This window comes from Callorhinus ursinus, unplaced genomic scaffold (genome assembly GCF_003265705.2).
Source record: "Callorhinus ursinus isolate GAN/ISIS: 27379988/994484 unplaced genomic scaffold, GSC_fseal_2.0 scaffold9, whole genome shotgun sequence".
NCBI classification, from domain to species: domain Eukaryota; kingdom Metazoa; phylum Chordata; class Mammalia; order Carnivora; family Otariidae; genus Callorhinus; species Callorhinus ursinus.
Genome location: NW_027397071.1, coordinates 44,052,051 through 44,075,378, shown reverse-complemented (window position 1 = coordinate 44,075,378; position 23,328 = coordinate 44,052,051). Strand labels below are relative to the sequence as shown.

The 23,328-nt window shown below is 35.7% G+C and overlaps 1 protein-coding gene and 1 non-coding gene across 10 annotated transcripts in view; one reads left to right on the top strand and one right to left on the bottom strand.

Annotated features, from left to right (window-relative positions):
- Positions 1-22,609, top strand: part of SRSF11 (serine and arginine rich splicing factor 11) — a 43,544-nt gene extending 20,935 nt beyond the window's left edge. For 3 of the 9 annotated variants that reach the window (XM_073896534.1, XM_073896535.1, XM_073896536.1), the window contains exons 4-13: positions 2,699-2,808; positions 4,907-4,999; positions 5,709-5,758; positions 7,133-7,260; positions 9,054-9,135; positions 13,564-13,695; positions 16,513-16,602; positions 20,431-20,547; positions 20,955-21,114; positions 21,220-22,609. In XM_073896534.1, the coding sequence (XP_073752635.1) occupies positions 2,699-2,808; positions 4,907-4,999; positions 5,709-5,758; positions 7,133-7,260; positions 9,054-9,135; positions 13,564-13,695; positions 16,513-16,602; positions 20,431-20,547; positions 20,955-21,114; positions 21,220-21,417 (1,160 nt within the window). In that variant the 3' untranslated portion in view covers positions 21,418-22,609. The remainder of the gene's footprint in view (positions 1-2,698; positions 2,809-4,906; positions 5,000-5,708; positions 5,759-7,132; positions 7,261-9,053; positions 9,136-13,563; positions 13,696-16,512; positions 16,603-20,430; positions 20,548-20,954; positions 21,115-21,219) is intronic. The other 6 variants (XM_025871831.2, XM_073896537.1, XM_073896533.1 and 3 more) reach the window with 6 other exon arrangements.
- Positions 9,717-9,856, bottom strand: LOC112824075 (U4 spliceosomal RNA). Its single transcript, XR_003208213.1, has one exon. It is a non-coding gene; the product is annotated as a U4 spliceosomal RNA (small nuclear RNA).
- Positions 22,610-23,328: the final 719 nt, after the last annotated feature.

Below are 23,328 nucleotides of genomic sequence, written 5' to 3'. Positions count from 1 at the left end.
TATGCTGACCAGAATTTAAATGCTTTCCCCTTAATGAACTGGTCAGTGGAAGCAGAATTTTGATATTGTTAACTTTAGATGCTATCTCAGATCTTTGAATACCAGTGTGAACATTTACACCATGCCTTGTAAAAGTTGTGAAATGTCTAGTCCTTAAAACTTAGAAAAATTGCCTTTGTGGTTTTCTAAAGAAATTAAATTGCATTCATAGATGGATTAAGGCATGCTATATAATAATAGTACATCTGTCTCCGTGATATTAAAGTGTGTGAGCCCTATTTTAAGGTTTTAAAATATATATGCTGATAAACGTTTGAGTTAGTGTGTTTTGATTAAGCAATTTCTTTTATATCAGTGTGCCTGTTGTAGGGTAAGACCACCAAGAGAAAATTTACAGAATTCAGATTTAGGATAAGTAAAATACAGTTTTTGAAACAGAGTTCAAATCATGTGAGTAATGTGCAGAACTTTAGTTAGGCTTTAAATTTAAAGAATTCTTATTGGCTAAGTATCATAGTTCCCAAGTCCTGAACATAATACAGTATATCATATAACTGACTTTCATAAGTATTTTCAGACTATAGTATCCTTTCTAGATCTGTTTTGTAAATGAAATGTTTAGGAATGTATATAGAATTACAGAAATATTTAGTTCCAGAATCTGTTTTTGGTTTATTTGATTATTGGTATGGTATGCTGTATTAATGTTACCACCGCTAAATAACTGATGTACTCAGTCCCTTTGTCACCATTCACCCTAGTTTTAGCTCTTACACTTTGGTGTTGGCTCTTGGTCAGTGTTTTAGAACAATAGACACAAAGTCTACGGTAAGGAATAGTCTTAATTGGTAAAACCGAGATAGCTGGATTTGGAAGGAACTCTTAATAGTAATGGATTTGGGGGTTATTTAGGTTCCTTGGTTAATGTTTGTTTCTTTTGTCTGTTTCTTTTTCTTTCATTTCTACACATTCATGCAGTATTTCATGGTTCTATCAAAGCAGCAGTAAAAAAAATACTCTTGACGCATGAAAATTAACTGGTGAGGGGCCTCATTGCTATTTTTAAATTGTAGTTTTATTTTTAAATAGTCTTTTTTAAATCAGAGGATCAGATGCATGACTTTTTTTTTTTAATGGATGCAGATCTTCTATCAGGTGTCTCACAATAAATTCAAGAGGATTTTAGTTTGCCAGAAATGTTGCAAATGCACTGATTTGAGTAAGATGTTGATACTTAATATTATCCTCTTGAGACATAATTTTGCATGCAAAATTATCCCATAATCTTTGTAGGTTTGTTAATATTGATGCATTAATGCCCTATATCTAAATGATCTTCTCCCCCACCCCTCCATAACTCTTGGTATCTAAATTGATGACAGCTCTGACACAAGCAAGATAACAGTGCTGTGTAGTATACATTTGTTTATATTATCGGCACTTCTCAGTATAGGTGGAAGGAACCATTACCTTTATTTAACAGTGGTTTTTCTTTTTTGTTGTTGTGTTTTACAGTTCTTTTCCCTGGTTCAGCCTGAACTATATACCAGGCCCTGCTGAAAATACCACCCAACAGTTTTCTTCTGCAGCTTATCCAGTTTCTCTTAAGTGCCCTGTACATATTGTATGTTTTATGATGAGATGCAGTTTCTTAATATGTATTACAGAAATACTACTGGTATTTGCAAATATGTAGTTTAATTGTATTATTGAACTCTCATTTTGGGGGCTTGGGCACATTAACAGATTAATCCATCTGTATAGGGCTTTTGCTGTTGGATAGAATTTAAATTGTCTACATAAATATTTGTTTTAGGGCCCTTAGATTTTATCTGAATACACAGATTAGGCTTTAAAAACAGACATACATGTTGTTTTTGGCTTTAGGAGTTTGGCTAAGTTAGCTTTTGAACTGACACTATGTAGCAGCATTTTTGGTATGGTTAGCCATGGCACATGTTGGAATATAAAGCATTTTACTATACAGGTAAGGAATGTGCCATGTTGTTTTACCTATTCTCTCTCTTTCTTACTCACTCACTTTCACACACACATCCTGTGTGTATTCAGAGACCTTCAGAAACATTCATATTCATTTTCATGAGTCAGCAAAAGCCCTACGCTTGATTCCAACAGAATATTTCCTTTACATACTTTTCTTCTCTTAATTTTTACAAAATTTGTATGGTAGGTGTAAAAGAAAATCATAGTAACTGTACCATATTATTAACCCCTAAATCAAACTTTTTTTGTCTTGTGTATCTTGATTTTTCTGTGTGCTTTATAGTGAAGCAGCCGACACGAGTCGTTGTTCATAAAACAGCTTTTGAAAGTTGAGAGCACACCCCTGGAGAACCGACTGTGCTTGCTTACGTTTGGTTCATGACTTAAAAATCGAGTACAGGTGATGAAATCTTGGCAGTGTTAACAAAAAAGTAGTGTGTATTGTGCTATTTTTTTTTTACTCTAGAAACTTAACCATTTGTAGAGAAAAAGGAAACAAATTTTCACACATTGAAGTTTCATTCTGACATAAAATTAATGATAAATAATCATAGAAGTCAAGCTTTATATTTTAGCGAACATAAGTACTTTCAACAAACTCAGGTGGTGTATCAGGGAGACTTTTTCTGGGTGTTTTTGTGTGTTTTCTGTCTTGCAAAAAAGTGTGTTCTAATGCAAGGATGTTTCTCTGCAGGAGTTATTCCTGATGAGACTAAGGCTTTGTCTCTGTTGGCACCAGCTAATGCAGTGGCAGGTCTTCTGCCTGGTGGTGGACTCCTGCCTACCCCTAACCCACTTACCCAGGTACTGCTCGTTCCATTTGAAATCTTAAAGGATAGAAAGGAACACAGAATTGTGGATAAACCTAAACATACTCGAGCTTTTTAAGTGCTATAATGAGTAGAGTTCACAGAGTGATACCACGCCTCTTGGGAGTTTGCATTTGAAGAACAGTCTGAAAATCATAAATCTGTTGTATTTCGTTTTCTACTAGCTCTCAAAATAAGGAACCAGTGGATGGCGGGTGAGGGGGTAGGGCTGGAATCTCATGAGGCATAAGACTTCTGTTGAACATGCTGTTAAAAATAGTATGTTCATTTGGACCCAGAAAGAAAATAAAGGTGTAATTGAGACTTACTGTTTTTTTTCTTTCTCAATGCCCTTTGATCTTTTGCTCTTGGGGTTTGAATTAAGTACATGGTTTGAAATAAAGATGAATTCTTAATGGAGATTTTTAATAAGGGGAAGATGAAATAAAGTTGGAGAAGATTTTTGCTAGGTAATGTTTCTAACCTGATAGGATGCTGTAAAAAGCATGTTGTTTTAGAACTAAAAAGCTCTTTAAATTTCATGTATTCTTACTCAGATTGTAACTGGTCAGTGAGTGGTTTCACAGATAATATCGAACAGCAAGCCTCAACTAGAATTTTATAACAGCATTTTTTTCTATTATATCATTTTGCCTGTCTGAATAATTTTAACTATTAAGTCAGAAAAAGGATGAAGTCAAGAATTCCCATCTCTTTTGAGTATGACTTTGTCACTTAAATCCTCATTTTTTACTTATGAGGATCTGGGTAATTTGTAGATTGATTCCTTCAGTGTATAAAATTGTATAATAACTAAGGTAGACGCTTTATAGTGACACTATTTTAATTGTACTCCATAAACTATAGTTAAAGTACAGAAAGTTTGCTATCTTTTACTCACTAAATATTATTAGAAGCTAGAAGAACTCTTAGCACAGTTCTTAAGTCAGACTGCCTCCAATAGGACTTTGCATGGTTTGTATCTATTATTGATTAGAATTATGTCAGGCAGGAGACAAAAAAAACCCACACACAGTAACTTAAGGGAAAGTTTAATATAAAAAATTACTAACTAGTAATAGGAGATTACTTAGTGGAACGCCAATGAATATACAGTAATCACAGGTATAGGAAGCAACTAGTACTTCTAGATCTGAGGAAGAAAGAACACAGGAAACATTAGATGAGGGGGTTCCTCTTCCCCCTGAAGGCTGTTTCAGATCTCCTTCAAAAGGCTGGATAGTACAGAAGTTCTCGGGGGTGCCCACAGAACTTGTAAGAAGCTGCCCAAAAGGATGGTACTGAAACTCATTAAAGAGGTGAAAGCCAGGGGCGCCTGGGTGGCTCAGTCGATTAAGAGGCCGTCTTTGGCTCAGGTAATGATCCCAGGGTCCTGGGATCAAGTTCCGCATCAGGCTCCCTGCTCGGCGAGAAACCTGCTTCTTCCTCTCCCTCTGCCTGCCGTTCCCCCTGCTTATGCTGAGCCGCGAGCTCACTCTCTCTCTCTTTCAAATAAATAAAGAGGTGAAATGCACTGCATCCCACTGCAATAACCATCAGAAAGTGAACAAAGAAACGATGAAGAGAAACCCCTTCCAGTGTCCTTCTGGCTCCCCCTACAGATAAAGCTTGACATCACACCAGCTGTTGAGGGAGAAATGCTTATAAGGGTGCTGCATTCATTATCACAAAAGGGGCAAAGAACACTGGATTTGGAGCTGAGAAGGAACAAATACAAATTGTTGGCACATGAATATATAAAAGTTTTTTATGTTTTTCTAATTTCTGGTTTTAGGGATAAATGTGCTGTAATGAGTGAGAAATGAGGCCATTGTATATTGCAGGGGTAGTAGGCAAACTACAGCCCTTGGTCCAGATCCCCGTTTTTGTTAATTTTGATTTGACAACCATGCCCACTTGTTCATTTAGTATTATCTTTGTTTTCAAGCTACAGTAGCATACATAGCTGAGTAGTTGCAACAGAGCCCACATAGCTCAGACTTAAATTAGTTATTTTAGGTCTTTTAAACAGGAAAAAATAATTTCAGGAATAGAAATTAAATTTTAAGTAAATAAAATTTGAAATTTCACAGATTGGCGCTGTTCCATTGGCTGCTTTGGGAGCTCCTACTCTTGATCCTGCCCTTGCTGCACTTGGGCTTCCTGGAGCAAACTTGAACTCTCAGGTATAACTGAATACCCTTCAACTTTGAGCTCATTTTTATGATTAAAGAATTCGTTCTATTAACTGTTAAGTTTGCATTTCCAGAATGGGAGATAACTGATTGCTACAGTATAGTAATATTTTTTTTATGTAAACTTGTTAATGAGAAGTTTAAAAGGCCACTGCATTATTAGCCCCTTGACCATTAAAGAATTTCTCGTTTTATGTAGTTCAGAGTAGTTTCACAGAAAGCCAATATATCAGTATGTTTGGAGTCAGAAAAAATAATCATGAAAGGATGGGAATGTAGGTTCATAATTTGTTTTCTTGTTACTCAGAAATTTTTGTTTTCTCTCATTGTTATTTGGCTAAACTTTTTTCTGAAGTCCTTACTTTGTGGAAATTTTATTATACTGCCTGAACACTTGGAGTTATGTTTTACACATTTCTTTGAAATGTTACCTCCTCAGAAAGTCTCAAAACAAGCAAGAGGTAGCTGTTCTATAAAACCTAGACTTTTCAGCTAATAATATATTTAACTTGCTAAAGCAGCTCAACTTAACATGATGTATTTCACTGGCACTATGTTTCTATTGGTCATCGGTGTGCCTAAAATAATGTTACGTTTTGTACGTTGGCCTGATTGTCCTAAGGCATTTCAACATACTGAGAAAATAAAATAGTCATTTATTTTATGTATTCTCACTGTTGTTACATTTTTGTTTTTGCAGTCTCTTGCTGCAGATCAGTTGCTGAAGCTTATGAGTACTGTTGATCCCAAGTAAGGATTTTTTTCTGTGTTTCCATTGGGTGATGTGGATATAGTATGTGAATGGAGAAGTTACGCTTTGGTAGTTAAAAAAAGAAAGTTATTTCAAGTTATACAATACATAATTCTGTTTTCTAGAAACGAGAAAAATTCAGAGGTAAGCCCATCTTTAAAGGGTTTTGTTTCAGTATAAGTTGAGTCTTTCAGAACAGTTGTGAATATGTTCTGCCAGGATGACAGGAAAAGAGCTAAATGTTCTTTAGTTGATTCATTTGAAAAATGTATGTATACTGAGTACTGCTATACGCTTGTGCCTTCATAGCATTTATACTCTAGTCAGAAATGGAGACGTTATTTAAATATAGTAAAGTGTGTGCATACAATAAGAGGAAATACACTGGGGCTATGAGAACTTACTACAAGGAGAACTTAAGATCAGAGATGCTGAGCCTGGGGCATGAATAGGAGTCAGGGACACAGAAGGGAAGGAAACACTATCCCAGAGCAAAAAACTAGTACATGTCACATAATACCAACATCTTTTTTTAGGTGCTTTGAAATGTTCTCTTTGTGCTGTAACGTTCTCTAGTTGATATATAACAAAGTCATGAGATATTTTACTTCATAATTTCCTGGTATTATATTAAATTTGAATTTAACACTTTTTCTGCTTGGTGATATTCACTATAAATAAGTGGGAGAGTGTGGGGGGAGGGACAACAGAATTATTTGACTGTAGTAATTAGTGCCTTTTTTCTTAAAAATTATCTGATAAGATCTTAGCATGTACCAACCACCCAGCAATATAACACCAGTACAGTTGAAATTCCTTCTGAACCCATTCTTGTTTACATTGCCCTTTCTCCATAAATAATTAACTAATATTCGTTGATTTTTTTTCACATGTTGTAAACCTTTTAGAAGGTCCATCTTTCCAGTCAGCAATTTCATGAGTAACTTTGGTGTGCCATTGGCCTCTGCCTCATTTTCTGTCCATCTTCAACCTTACAAGTAATACTCTTTAATTCTGCTGTAGAAAGCTTTTAAATCGTATGAAGGAAAAGTTTTGTTAATCAAAAATCTTCAGCATCTGCATATTCCCAGGTACTAGCATTTCTCAACTTGTGTTTATGGAAAGTTAATGGATGTTTAGCAAAATAATAGGTATTTTTCTTATTCCAGGTGTCTCTCAATCTTTTAAAATGCAGATTATAAATATTGAAAAGGATACTATACTACACATGGTTTTACCAAAATTAACATGAACTCTCCCCCTTTTTCAAGTAGTATCTTACTAAAATGATATATAAAACATTAACACATTTATTTGTAATACTGTTGTGCATTTTTAAATACTTCAGCTCTCAATTTTTGGTTCTGTTTCAGGTTGAATCATGTAGCTGCTGGTCTTGTTTCACCAAGTCTGAAATCAGATACCTCTAGTAAAGAAATAGAGGAAGCCATGAAGAGAGTACGAGAAGCACAGTCCCTAATTTCTGCTGCTATAGAACCAGGTAAAATATGTTAGGCAGTTGTGTTGAACTTTAAATTACAGGATTATTGATGAAAATGATTATTGCATAAGTTTGGGAATATGTTGAGTAATACTGTAATCATTTTTTAATTTTCCAAAATCTGATAAAAGAGCATGTAGTAGAGTGATCCTGGGTCAGGGCAGGGAACCTGTCACCTGGACATAATTTGAAATCTGGAGATACTTAATTTTCATGCTGGTACCAACTGCATCTCTAGCGGGTAGAGGATCAGGATGTAGCTAAACATCCTACAAGGCACTCTACCCCATCCCTCAAAGAATGATGCATTCCTTAATAGTAGTGCCTGGATTTATGTTTGCCTATATTGGGATAGCCTAATTGATTTCAGCTTTTATTTGACCTAGAGAACCTAGTGAAGATGCTTCTCTTACGACGTTTGTTTAAAGAAAAGTAAATACCTAAAAATAGTGCCTTGTTCTTTGCAGACTGTCTTTTTGAGATGAAATGAATGGTTATCCTATTGTCTGCCTATATAGATTGGTTGTTTGGTCCTGGATTATTTTTTCCCCGATTAAATAATGTTTTACTAATTTTTCATTCCTATTTCTTAATAAATGGGAAGGTTTTAGGTATGTATAGTATTAGGAAGATAATTATACATGTAACATTGGAAAAATTAATTCTAAGTGCTTTGTGTCTGTTATTTAATCAAGAGAATTAATTAGTCCAAGGCCAACAAAGCAAGCAGTAGGAGCTTTAGATACACCGCTTGGATGTATGTGACCCCAAAGCTAGAACACCATGCTGTAATTTTTCTTTTCATTGAAAACTAATAACTGGAAATACTAAAAGTGTTTTATTTATGAATTCCCCTCCCCCCAAGATTTTTGTTAATTTATTATTAATATTGACATTTGCAATAAATTGACTCCTGATAATGAAATGGTCTAAATGTGAAAGAACTCAGTGTCTCTTTGATTATACTCATGTGTGAAGAATGCAATCTTTATTTCTCTTAAGTCCCAAGTTAAAGGAATTGCTTTTGTATTATTTAAAAACTAAGAAATGGGAGTCAAATCATCTAGATCTGTCTCCTAACTTACACAGTTGAAAATTGGAGAGGAAGAAGGATGTTCAGACAGATTAAGAAAGAGAGCTAGCTTACTAAAACCCAGTTCTGTCACAGAGTATAGTGAGAACAGTGAATTGCATCATTACTTTGTGGAATTGAAGACCAAATATGGAGCCTGTTTATCAACCACTTTAACATAAACATACAGGAATTTATTTAGCAGAGGAGCATAGACTTAAGTGGTAAAGAAGGAACATTTTAATGGACCAAGAATTTAAAATGTCTGTATTTCTGTTTATTATAAATCTATTAAATGTATTTATCTTACATTTAAGTGCTGGTTGGGGAAATGTTATTAATACATAACACATGAAAATAAAGTTTTAAACTGGGTAAATTATAGCTATATTTGGGAAAGTAGAACCTAGGAATGGAAAAAGGGACTCCTCATTTAGAAACCTATAAAGAATGAGAAGGATAATCCTTTTCATAGCTTGTTTATGGACAGTACATCACAGCCTTCCAAGTCTGGTACAAATGAAAGAGTCAAAGGAACCTTTGGTTAGTTGAAAATCAGATGTCTAATTCGGATCTACCGAAAGTCTAGAAAAAATCATAAACCATTTAAGGATGTTACATAAAATCTGAAAATTAAGATAATATTTCTTAGAATAACTCCTGAATGGGCATAATCTATTTGATGATTTCTAAGTCCATATTCTTTTTTTTTTAAATCCAGATAAGAAAGAAGAAAAACGAAGGCACTCAAGGTCAAGATCACGTTCTAGGAGGAGGAGGACTCCCTCATCTTCTAGGCACAGGTTAGATTGATTGTTGTTAGTAGTTAATTGTACCTTAGACAAAGATAATTTCTGTATCTCACATCCTTCTTGTCATCTGTTAACCTACTTAGCTTTTGACTAAAGTGTGTCTTAGTAACTGTTGCCATTAGCAGAGTGTTTGAGTTCACATGTGTATACATGGAGAAAATGGGCTAAATAGACGATCGGTACTTTAAAACTCCAAAATCCGGGGTTGGGAGGAAGGCACTGGGACTGGAGCACTAAATTGCGTTAGAACTATGGAAGAACACTAGACTGGAAAATTGCGACTTGAATTCTAGTTCTGACTTTTCACAAGACCTTTGAGACTTTTAAGTTGAAAGGTCAACATGCAACCTGCAGCCTACCCATCTAATGCATGAATATTTGGAATGACAACTTGCTTTTCTTTTGGTAATATCACACACATCTCATCTGAAAACCCTTTTAAGTATTAGGAATCTGTTATGTTCACAGTGGTGGTTTCAAGTGTTCTAAAATTTAATTTTCTCTTGAAAACTCAGATCTTATCATTGGCAACAAGTTTGTTTTTCTTGAGATGATAGGCTTCATGCATTTTTTCAAGAAAATGTCTGCCAGTACCATAGTCTGAACAACCATAGTTTGTCATACTTGTTTTTTCGAATAAAGATGTTTCAATTAGCAATAATCGCGCCTCGGATAAACCTCATTGGCTGCGATACTGCCACTGCACAAAGCTAAAGATGTTTCATGGGAAAGCAGTTAGTTAAGCTCACAACTCAATCACACGATTGTGTTCTTTAATAACAAGTCATTGAACTTTATATGAGAAGTGATTTATGCAGTCATTGCACAGAACATTGCTCAAGGGACTAGACTTAATATTTACTACTCAGTAATACTACGTTAATAGCATTCAAAGAACCAGATTTAATAAAATTAATAGTCTTTATTGCTTCATCAAAGACCTCTTTAGTGAAAATGGCGTTTTTTTGTTTTTTTTTTTTTCTTTTACTGCAAGTGCATACTGCAAATGCCAGTGAAGAATACAGGTGACTACTAGGGCAATTTAGTTCCTGCTGCTTTGATTTGTGCTAGGAAGATGCTAACCCTTTCACACTACTATTGCTTTTGTACTATTAGTTCAAATGTCAACACGGTGAAAAGGGCAAATAATATCTTGGGTTTTTGAAAATAATTTTGACCTATGGACCTCATGACATTGTCAAGTCATTTCATACTCACCTCCTTAGTCAGGTCATTGCATTGGTCCACTTGGCTGCTATAATAGAATACCATAGGATCTGTGGCTTACAAACAACAGAAATTAATTTCTCACAGGTCTGGAGGCTGGGAAATCCAAGGTCGAGGTCTTGGCAAATTAGGTGTTGAGTGAGGACCCTTGTTTGTAAGTCTTTTCACTATATCCTCACATGGAATGGGTGAGGGGTTTAGATCTCTTTCATAACTTCATTAATCACAATGAAAGCTGCACTCACATGACCTAATTACCTCCAAAGGTGCCAGCTCAGTATCATTACATTGGAAATTGGGTTTCACATAAGATTTTGGAAGGGACACAAAATTCAATCTATAGCAGAATGTTACAGGGTTGTCTTTTTTTTTTTTTCTTTCTTTCTTCCCCCTACCTCCCATCTTCCCCCAGCCTGTCTCATTCCTAAAGATGTCCTTCAAAAAACCAAGTATGGGTCATGTCACAGCCTTTTAAACCTTAAGGAGCACCCTTATTGGCCTTAACAATATGGTAAATAAATCCTTAGAATGGTATTCAGGTTTCTTCACTATTCAACCTGGTTTATCCTTCCACGCTTGTCATTTGCCACTCAGAAACAGTTAACAACAGTACTGTTTGCCTGAATGTACATTTTCTGTACGCATCTGTGTTTTTGCTCATAACGTTCCTTTCTGCCTAATGCTCTTTCCCACATCTTCATCTGTACCCGAGGCACTCCTTTTTTGTTTGCTTGCTCAGGATCAGCTAAAATTTTACTCTTATGTGAAATATTGGTACTACTTATAATCCTAATTTTCCAGGACCATGCTCTTATGTTTTAGTTTCACACTTAAAAAAGTTTGAGAACCTAAGTCCTTTTTTCTGTATATACCATAGTGTTCTCAGATTTTAATTTGAACTACTTTAATACAACCAGTGGGAAATAACAGTGAAACATTACTTCCTTGAACAAAGTGTTTTTGGACATTTGTAATAATACATCCTAACAGAGAATTATTATGGGTTGTAGTATCTTAAGTATCTTGGCATGTAAAATGACAATTATTTTCAACAAACTTAAACTAATTTCGTATATTTTTCTGAATTTTTTAAGAGCCCATATAAACTAGAAAATATGTTAAAGTAGCTAGCTCTGCAGCACATCACTCTTAAAAAAATAACTGTTCCAGGACCTTATAGTGAATAGATGGATGTGGTACTCCTGCTTATCAGATTTTTGAAACTATTTTATATTAATCATTTTGTTTAGAAAGAAACTAAGAATGTGCTCATGATTTGTTGTTTCTGTATCTCTATTTTTTGTGTATACATTAAAGGTAGGAAAAATGAGTAACTCAGTTTAGCTGTCAACTTAAAGTTTTCTTAAAGCCAGAATCCTCAAAAGATGAGTAGTGCTTAATTCTAATACAATCAATTTTTATTTTCCAGAATTCTTTTTAACTCTTAAAAAGAAAGTGATGATTCTGATATTTTAAAGAGTTACTATCACCCAAAATATACTATTAGTACCTTTTATTGGAGTCAGGCACTGTAGTAATTGCTCAAGAGTATAGTGTTGAATAAGATAGACAAATTTAATCCCCGTTTTTGTGGAGCTTACAGAAAGGCAGGTAAGCATTACATGAACGTTTCCTAGGCTGTAGACATGTTTTTGAGAGGGATTGTTTTAGTAGTTTCCAAATGTCAAAAATAGATAATTAAAATGAAAGTTTATTGAATTCAGTAAGACACTAGTAATGGGTTTTGAAACAGTGGTTTTTAGAGAAGGAGATAACAGAAGCCATATTAGCACATTAGTAAGAGGAAAGAAAGGAATTGGTAGTTCATATATACACCTATACTAAAGCACTGAGCTGAACTTTTTTAAATTTCATTTTAAATAATATTTGTAATATAGGTGCTATTATTTTTCTTTGTTTAAGTAATAGGCTCAGAGAATGCTCTCCATTTGCTTGCTTTTAACTGAGATTTGGACATAAATCTTCATCATTTCTAAAGTGTCCCATCCCCTGGGCACCTTAAATAAGTGAACAACAAGAAGTTTTAGACGGTATTAGAAGTTTTCCATAGAAACAGGTTGAATGGTCCCAGAAGTTAAATGATAAAAGTCTTAAGCAGAGGATGCAGTTTGTTTTTAATTATTCTTAAGAGAATGAAATAACAAGAAGAGAAGGATTAGTGACAACATCAAAAAGTTAATTGTGCAACCTGGAAGAGAAAGTGTATAGGATTGGGGGAAGAGGTAGGGAGAGGGCGCAGAGACAAACACTTCTGTTACATGACAGTAAAGAGATGATCATGTAGAGATAGTGATAATGTTGAGGGGAAATGAGAGTGAAAGAGGCAGTTTGTGCTGAGTTTTATATACGTGTGTGTGTGTGTGTGTGTGTGTATATATATATATAATATATAGGGCTGAATTGTTTAGATTTCTCTCAAGTTGTAAATCAAAGAAGTAAAGTATTTCAGAGAACAATTAGAAGTCAGAGAGAGCAACAACACACTACGTGGTTTCCATTTATAAAATGAGAATAATAATAGTACCTACTTGACAGGCTTATGAGAGTAAGTATTTGTAAAGCATGTAGTAAGCAAACATTAAGTATTTGGTAATTGATAAATAGATTTAGCCTGCAATAGTGAGGAATCACAGAAGACATGGCTAAAATTCTATATAGTTGTGGAAGATGATGCAAATGAATCAGGTGCTTTTTAATTTTCCTTCATTCTGTAGTACAATTTTCAGGTTCAGAGTTGTAGTGTCAGGGCATAGTACTATTTTGACAGGTTGAGATTAAAAGGTGAGAAATTCTCGGTGTTAGAAGGTATTGATTTCTAGGGTATCAAAGATGTTTTAGGGGCACCTGGGTGGCTCAGTCAGTTGAGCATCTGACTTTAGGTTTTGGCTCACGTCATGATCTCAGGGTTGTGGAATTAAGCCCTGTATCAGGCTACAGGGTCTGCTTGAGATTCTCTCCCCACCCCCCGCCCCCAGTTGCTCTCGCTCCCTAAGATAATAAAAACCTTCAAAAAAAAAAAAAAGGTGGTTTTACAGCAACTGATAGGAAATTACCCCCACTCATTGATGATTAAGCCGTATGTCTGAATCATTTGTTTGATGCTAAGTGAAACAGTCACAGAGCTAGTCTTTCTACCTTTATATATGTGTATTGGCTTTCTTTTGCTATTAGGCGGTCAAGAAGCAGATCAAGAAGGAGATCACATTCTAAGTCAAGGAGTAGGCGACGATCCAAAAGTCCAAGACGGAGAAGATCTCATTCCAGAGAGAGAGGTAGAAGGTCAAGGAGCACATCAAAAACCAGGTACAGTAGACCATTGACATTGAGTGGGAAGACAAATTTTAGAGTTGCCGAGACCCTAAATACGGGCTACTTAATGACAAAAGAGCTAGTGAAAGGAGATAGGGCTAGATTCGAGAAGGAACTATTTAAAGTTTGAAGAGGCTGACATTTGTTTTCTGGGGCTCCTTTGTAAACTTAAGGTTTCTCCTTATAGCTGAAAACAGAGATACGATTTCTTTGTAGTAAAAATTCTTACCTGTCCTACTACATTCTTTCATTTCCTTCTTTCCTCTCAGCCCTAAGGATGTAGTGCTGCCAGGATTCCTTATGGTATGCTGAAGAGTTGATGGCAGGCAACCATGCCTTAATTCACCTTTATAAATCCCATTATCAGCACCTTATAAACATTTATTAAGAATTACTATATGGCAAACACTGAACCATACTTAGCCTCCTATCCCATGATTTGGAATGAGTAGAAGGTTTAAAGTTGAGGATTCACTAAACAAACATCGTTACCTTAACATTGTATTTTGACTTAAACATGCATTCATTCAGTAGTCAGTCTTTTTCATATAGGGCCAAACCCTTTTAAATTAATATGTAGTCTTTTTTTTTTTTTTAAGATTTTGTTTATTTGACAGAGAGGGAACACAAGCAGGGGGAGTGGGAGAGGGAGAAGCAGGCTTCCCGCGGAGCAGGGAGCCTGATGTGGGGCTCGATCCCAGGACCCTGGGATCATGACCTAAGTCGAAGGCAGACGCTTAACGACTGAGCCACCCAGGCGCCCCTGATATGTACTCTTGAGTAACATTTACCAAGTCATTGTTTTTTCACTTGAACCACCTTTACAGTGTCAAGGGAACTATCACTTTTAAAAAAGTGCCTAGATTTTTATTCTTTTTTTCTCATTTATAGTTGTCACATGGATAGTTTCACAATGCTTTTTTTTTTTTCTAGAAGCAGACCTTTTATTTTATACTATCCATTATGCATTTGTGTATTTATGTAATTAATAAGGACAGCTGGAGTCCAAAACAGTTTATTCTCAGTGAACATATAGCTCAGCTGGGAACAAAAGTTTGGGGGTAGCTTTACTGAGTATTCAGCCTGTAATGAGGCTTTTAGTTACTATATTTTATAGGGTGAGTCATCTTAATCCAGTCAAACAAGCTTGCATAATGAAATGAATATCATACAAAGAGGAATTGGGCATTCCTCAAGGAACTTTTTTTTTATACAAGAGGGGTTAATGTAATTACCAAGTAAGAGTCATTGCTAGTAGTATTGGAAGATAATTGAGAAGTGACTGAGTATGAAATTCTGATAGACTTGACTGCAGTTAGGAGCATGGTTTCCGGCAGAGAATGTTGTTTACAAAGTTAGCATAAATTCTTGGAATGGCAAGTATTTTGGTATGGGGGGGCTAGGAAATAAGGTCAGCAAGTGTAAGGAAGCAGGTGACACATAGAAGGCTGTGTTGTTCCCACTAAGGAATTTGTACCTGATCCAGAAAAAAATGGAAAGAGATGGAAAAGTTATGGAACCGGGAGTTAATCTTTTCAAATTTGTATTTTGAAAAGATTTCTGATAGAGGATCAATTTGTGGAAACATGACTGAGTCTCCATGAGGGACTGTTACTGTAATCAAAAATTTGAACTATAGGGATTAGCTTAGAAAAACAAGAGGGATACTTCAGTCTCTACGGTTATAGTTGAGGATAGGTATGTATGTGTTTATGGGAGTGAAGGACTTCTCATTCAGCAAATACACTGATTACCTTTTGCCCAGAGTCTTGGGGAGAATGGTAATCTAGGAGGAAAAAATGCTGTAGGAAATAAAAGTAAATTTACAAGAATCTGTGAAAAGATTTAGAATTGAAGAATGTCTAGTAATAGTCCATTGTGATGGGATAGTTTTCTGATAGCATTGAATAGCACAGAATATGTAGCAGGAAGAAAAGTAGGAGGTTGACTTGGTCCATGGTAAAGGTTAACAACATATGGGGTATGTGCTTTCGAAGAATATTGGTAATAGTGATCATTAAATTTGGTAAAGCTTTGTGGGTTCTGGCCTGACAGAGGACACAGAGTCATGGTGGGTGGGGAAATTGGTAATCAGCTGAGAGAAGAAGGGGTGTTGAAGAGCCTGGAGACAATTATTAAACTATTGGTGTTGGGATGCCAGGGTGGCTCAGTTGGTTAAGCATCCGCCTTCAGCTCAGGTCATAATCCCAGGGTCCTGGCATTGGATCCTACATCGGGCTCCTTGCTCAGCAGGGAGCCTGCTTCTCCCTCTTGCTGCTCCCCCTGCTTGTGCTCTCTCTCTCTGACAAATAAAATATTTTTAAATAAATAAATCTTGTTTATTGCCACACATACCAAGAAATTGGACAACATCCTATATTAGTTTTTCATCACATAGTCTGTTTTGCTCTATGGGAGAGAAGTTTTATATGGAATAGTTAGAAAATGGGTTTTTTTTAAAGTTACTTACCACACATATGCCACTTAAGCTATTACAGTTTCTATAAGAATATTCATATTTTAAGAATGGAATTAGATCAGAGGTGCCTTGGTGGCTCAGTTGGTTTTAAGCGACTGCCTTCGGCTCAGGTCATGATCCTGGAGTCCCAGAATTGAGTCCCACATTGGGCTGCGTGCTCAGCAGGGAGTCTGCTTCTCCCTCTGACCCTCCCCCCCTCATGCTCTCTCTGTCATTCTCTCAAATAAATAAAAATCTTTAAAATAAAAGAATTAGATCTCATTGTGCTTTTGTTTTTATTTGTAGTTGTTGTATTTCTTCTAATGCATTCGTAAATTGTGTTCATTTATTAGAGACAAAAAGAAAGAAGACAAAGAAAAGAAACGTTCCAAAACACCACCAAAAAGTTACAGCACAGCCAGACGTTCCAGAAGTGCAAGCAGGTAAGGTGGCATTACGAGTTCTTGGCACCTTTTATAACTTTGCAAGAATATCAATAGGCCGTGAGCATTAAATGTTTTCCAGTACATAGATACATACTACAGTGTTGAAGTTTTTTAAAAGCAATTTGGAAGAATAAAGTTCTTTTTACTTAATATTTTATAGTGTTATATTTGAAATGACATGGAATTCAACAGAGGTCAGTTTTTGTTTGCCATATATATTTCACATTCTGATTTGGTTTGTTTGTTAAGTTTTAATGGCTAATAATGTATGCTGATTTACTGCATTAAATTCATTTTATTATAGTAAGTCATGTTTAAAATATCCACATATATAGTCATTTATTGATAAAATGAGAGGCCATGTAAGTTCCAATTTGTGTCATTCTCAGACTAGTAATTGTGTTTTTAATCTGCCATAGTGAAAATTCAATGTTGCAACTTTACTCCATAGAAAATACATGCCTGGGTGGCTCAGTTGGTTAAGCGTCTGCCTTCAGCTCGGGTCATGATCCCAGGGTCCTGGGATCGAGTCCCACATCGGGCTCCTTGCTGAGCCGGGAGCCTGCTTCTCCCTCTGCCTGCCTCTGTCTCTCTCTCTCTGATAAATAAATAAAAAGTCTTTAAAAAAAAAAAAAAGAAAAGAAAATACATTTTTCACTCTTAATGTGGAATTCATATGCTAGTAGTAAGGATGGCTACTTCCATTTTCTTCCAATCTCATTTACACATGTCTTGCTGCAGTATTCTTTAATCTTGATGTTCAGATTTACTAGGAGGCTCACACTGTATGTAAAAAATAATACAGTAGATGAAAGACCTAAATATAAAAGCTAAAACTAAAACCTGCTAGAAGAAAACCTAGAATTAAATCTTTATGGCCTTGAATTTGGCAGTGGTTTCCTAAATGACACCAAAAGCATAAGCAACACGAGAGAAATAGATAAATTGGAGATCATCAGTACTACAGGCGTGTGTTTCAAAGAACACTGTCAAGAAAGTAAAGATAATCCGGAGTGGTAGAAGATATTTGCAAATTATATATAAGCTAGTAAGGAACTTGTTATCTAAAACATAGGAAGAATCAGATTACCAAGTATAAAAATGGGCAAAGAATCTGAATTGACATTTCATCAAAGATAAGCAAGTATCCAGTAAGCTCATGAAAAGACGTTAGCATTAGTCATGAAGGAAATGCAAATCAGAACTGCTTCATACCCACTTGGATGGTTATATTAAAAAAAAAAAAGATAACTAGTGGTTGGTGAGGATGTGGAGAAATTGGAACTCTGCATTGCTGATATTAATGTAAAATGGGGCAGATACTTTGGAAAACCATTTGGCAATTCCTTAAAAAGTTAGAACTTCTTGGGGCGCCTGTGTGGCTCAGTCGTTGAGCGTCTGCCTTCGGCTCAGGTCATGATATCAGGGACCTGGGATCGAGCCCCGCATCGGGCTCCCTGCTCGGCTGGAGGCCTGCTTCTCCCTCCCCCACTCCCCCTGCTTGTGTTCCCTCTTGTGCTGTGTCTCTCTCTGCCAAATAAATAAATAAAATCTTAAAAAAAAAAAATTTCTTTACACGGTAGTTTCACTCCTAGGGGTATACCCAAGAGAGGTGAAAACATAATGTCCACACAACAACTCCTACATGAATGTTCATAGCAGCATTGTCAGGATAATCCCAAAGTCAACCCAAATGTCCATTAACTAACATGGGTAAACAAAATGGTATATTCATACAGTGGAATATTATTCAGCAGTAAAAAGAAAATGTACTGACAGATGCTCTAATATGGATGAGCCTTGAAAACGTTACAGCAGATGAAAGCCAGACCACATATTGTATGATTCCATTTATATGAAATGTCCAGAACAGGTAAATCTTTTAAAGAGAAAATAGATCAGTGGTTGCTGTGAATAGCTAAAGGGTCTGCGTTTCTTATCAGCGTGATAGTTTCTTAAAGGTAAAAATAATAAACAAAACAAAACCAGATGTGAGTGCTTAAGGAAATGCCAAACCAGGTCTACAAAATATATAGGTAGCACAGAGGCATAAAAGATGGGATGAGCAACGTATATTTTCTTACCTTGAAAACTAGAGGCATTTTTTTTGCTATTGCTTTACTTAATGTACTTACTTATAAGCACTTTACCCTACTTAATTATTGGATTATCCTAAGTTAAGGCATATTCTTTTAAGTTTTTATTATATACTTGCTGTGTTTGCAGTTGTGCTACAGTCTATACAGGGACACAGAAATATATAAAACATCTCTTTCATCTAGGGGTATTTCGAGTTTTGGTTACACAGAGCAGTAACAAAAAGTATGCATTGTACAAACGTGACAAACTTAATATTTGATGAATGAAAAGTTGTGTGTGTGTAATGTTTCTGGCAGGGGAAGTCAGGGAGGTCACAGAGGGCTGTTAAGAGTTAAAGAAAAAGTTTTTTTTTTTTTTTTACATCTTTTTTTTATTTTTTTTATTATGTTAATCACCATACATCATTAGTTTCTGATGTAGTGTTCCATGATTCATTGTTTGTGCATAACACCCAGTGCTCCATGCAGAATGTGCCCTCTTTAATACCCATCACCAGGCTAACCCATCCCCCCACCCCCCTCCCCTCTAGAACCCTCAGTTTGTTTCTCAGAGTCCATAGTCTCTCATGGTTCATCTCCCCCTCCAATCTCTCCCCTTTCATTTTTCCCTTCCTACTATCTTCTTTTTTTTAACATATAATGTATTATTTGTTTCAGAAGTACAGGTCTGTGATTCAACAGTCTTGCACAACTCACAGCGCTCACCATAGCACATACCCTCCCCAATGTCTATCACCCAGCCACCCCATTCATCCAACTGAATGTCTGAGATTTTATTTTTGATTATTTCTTTGTGCCTAAATTGTAATAATGGTCATCTTGCAAGTCTTAAAATTTTTGAGAATAGTGACAGAAGCAGAATATTTAAAAAAAAAGAAAATGCCACAATTTTAGAGAGGAGAAGGCTGTATGCATCTTAAAACTAATTTTTCAAAGCACGGTTGAAGGGAACATCATTTGTTGAAATATAGGGAGTCATTTTGATCTCTGTTACTACTAACTCTACTTCTTGAATTTTACCTAACAAAAGTAATTTTTTTGGATTGTTTTTAGCAGTTGATTTTCGTATCATGGCTTATTATCTTATACCTGTTCTGGCCACTGAATTTTTGAATTTAAAACTGAGTTCTGAAATAGCTTACTTCAGACTGTTTTTCCTTCCTGAGTTAGAACTTTAGTCTTTTTTTTTTTTTAAGATTTTATTTATTTATTCATTTGAGAGAGAGAGCACAAGCAGGAGGAAGGGCAGAGGGAGAGGGAGAAGCAGGGAGCCCTACGCGGGGCTTGATCCCAGGACCCTGGGATCATGACCTGAGCTGAAGGCAGATGCTTAACTGACTGAGCCACCCAGGTGCCCCAGAACGTTTGTCTTTAAGAATTGACACAAGTTAGGGTTTTCTTGAGGGCATGAAAGTAAAAGCATACAGTGTGTTAAAAATTATTCGTTTGAGTCTTCAGCTCAAAACGGTATTTGAAAATGGGTCTTTCAGGGGCACCTGGTTGGCTTAGTCAGAAGAGCAGGCACCTCTTGATCTCAGGGTTGTAAGTTCGAGCCCCACGTTGGGTGTAGAGATGATTTAAAAATCAAGTCTTTTAAACAAACAAAAAAAAATGGATTTTTAATTATCAGATCCTTCTGTAGGAGTTCCTAGTGGAGCTCCCTTAATAGACACATCTGCTGTGATGTGTTTGCATTTTTTAGATAATACTGTAATTTAAAATCTAGCTTGCACATTTGTGGTTCCAGAGAGAGGCGACGACGACGAAGTAGGAGTGGCACGAGATCTCCTAAAAAGCCTAGGTCACCTAAAAGGAAATTGTCTCGCTCACCGTCTCCTAGGAGGTAAGAATGTTAGTGCTATGGATCTGTACTTCGTACATTTCAGAAGCTGTCAGTTTTTATTTTAAAAACTCTCCTAGACTTTTTCTTCCTTTTCAAGAATTAAAGTGCCTAAGAACAAGAACATGCTGATATATTCCCTTTCTGCCTGAGACTGTGTTATTATAAAAAGTGTTTAGACCTAAACTGTCTGCAGTTTAGACTGTGATTGGTTACGAGTGAGCACTTACGGTGTTCTTGCCTGTATCACTAATGCACAGCTTGTACCCGGCGTCTTGAAGCGGGTCTCTGTTGTTTGTGTCATGTGAACTGGGTCAGGCTCAGCGTCTGAACAAGTTTAAACTTACTGCTATACTCACGGGTGACACTTCTTGACTGGTTCCTTTAAAGCATTTTTTTTTTTTTTTGAGAATATTTTACTGTCATCCTAGACATAAAAAGGAGAAAAAGAAAGATAAAGACAAAGAAAGAAGCAGAGATGAAAGAGAACGGTCAACAAGCAAGAAGAAGAAAAGTAAAGATAAGGAAAAGGATCGGGAAAGAAAATCAGAGAGTGATAAAGATGTAAAAGTATGTTTACAAACTAATTTACTTTGATATTTGGGGTAGTGCTGGTAATGTTAAGAAGTGATTTTTCTGGGAAGACGTTTACTTTCTTTATTCTCCTTGGCAAAGCAGGTTACACGGGATTACGATGAAGAGGAGCAAGGGTATGACAGCGAGAAAGAGAAGAAGGAGGAGAAGAAGCCGCCAGAGCCAGGTTCCCCTAAAACAAAAGAATGCTCTGTGGAGAAGGGAACTGGTGATTCACTAAGAGAATCTAAGGTGAATGGGGATGATCATCATGAGGAGGACATGGATATGAGTGACTGAATGTTGCCCCCATGGGAGTCCAACTGTATACATGCATCAGTGTCATTCCTTTGTGTGATTTCTTAATGCTGTATTTGTTCATCTCAAACCTGGATGTATACAGCTCTTGAGTTATAAATGGTTATAAAGCTCCTGATCTTGATATTAGTTATTTACATCCAAAAGCTTTTAGAAAATGATACATGAGTAACCAGGTCTTGACATGGTGAAATCTGATTGAGTAACCAAGCAGTTTTACTATTCTGGTGCTGCTTCATAACAAAAATGAAAAGCTGCATGCATCTACAGCAGGCATGGATTGTTTATGTTGTATGATCTCCTTTATTAAGTAAGTTCACTTATAGTATTTCTAGAATTTGATTCATTGCCGTAATAGAGCCATGTAGGGAATGCACTGATTGCATGTTAATTGTGGCAGGAATATCCTAAATGTCATTAAAATCCTCCAACATGATGGACCCACTTATGGTCTTGTTTGTTGACATGACAGATTAACATTCTTATAGTTACATCTGAAAATGAACATTTGAAATAGATAATCCTTTAAGCCTTGTGGCTAAATTTTTGTGGCTTTTGTTTAACTTTGAAAGGTTATATATGCACTAACCTTTTTTGATGGCTGATTAGGCTTTAATTACAGAAACAAGATTTCAAATGAAACTGTCTTTGGCAGTGAGTAAATAGCGTATTTTGAAGTAGAGTTGTATACTTTTTCATAAGGTGTTTGGGAATTTTTTTTCCTGAAATAATTTATTCCACATCTACATCAGTGAAAGCTTCTGCCTATCCTGAGTCCATCTGTAAAAGAAAGTTATCTCTCGTCCTGATTTTCAATTTTCCACTCTTTTATTAATTTGTTTTAATCTCAGTGTTGGAAAAGGGGTAGTGCATTTTAAATTGACCTTCATATGCTTTTAAAATAAGACAAATCTACTTGATAATGTACTTTTTATTTGATCTCAAGTTGTATAAAACCAATAAATTTGTGTTACTGTTACTGCAGTAGTAATCTTATGCACACAGTGATTCCATGTTAAATACAAAGTAGTTAGGCAACTGTTTTCTTAGTTACAGGAGTTTCAAGCTTCACTTTTGTGCAGTATAAACAAAAGTAGGCTACAGTCTGTGCCATGTTGATGTACAGTTTCTGAAATTGTTTTACAAGACTTTGATAATAAAACCCTTAAACTTATGTTCATGTTCCTGTAAAACTGTATTTGTATTTATTTACACTATTGAATGTATGACATTTACCTCATTCATTTTACAAATCAAGATCTTTCCCCTTTCAATCCACATACTTAAGTATAGTAATAAGATGAAATCCATCACTGTAGCAATTAGTTGCCATCAGAATTGTCAAAGTTGGCTTTATTTCTATCTAAAGCAGTTTTAGTGTAATTTTATTTCACATATTCTGGGTATAGGAATTGGGTTGAGTAAAGCAGTGAACTTTAGGATAAATGATCCCACCTATACCTGGTAAATTAATATTTTCAGTGAAATATAAATATTTGCCTTTTCTGGAATAGTAATAGAAACTGTCCATGGTATGTATCTACTGTACAGTACTAAATAGTATATTTATTCATTTATGAAATATTCTTGAGTAGTGTTTGAGTGGCTGGCACTATGGGGAAAATGAGACTTGGAATTGTAGGTTTTATGCAAGTTTGAGTATAATTTTTTTTAACTTTTAAAAGTTGAAATGCCATATAGAAAAGCAGCATTGTTTTTACAGTTTGTAGTAACTTTTTAAAGATTTTATCAAAAGGAATTTTGTCTATAGTGAGTAAGAAGTTCTAGTAATAGTCCTCTATTAATCATTGCATTTTTTTAAACACAAAATTGAACACAAATGACATTTGTTTAAACTTTTGGAAACTTTTTTGGTAGATAAAGGTTGAACCA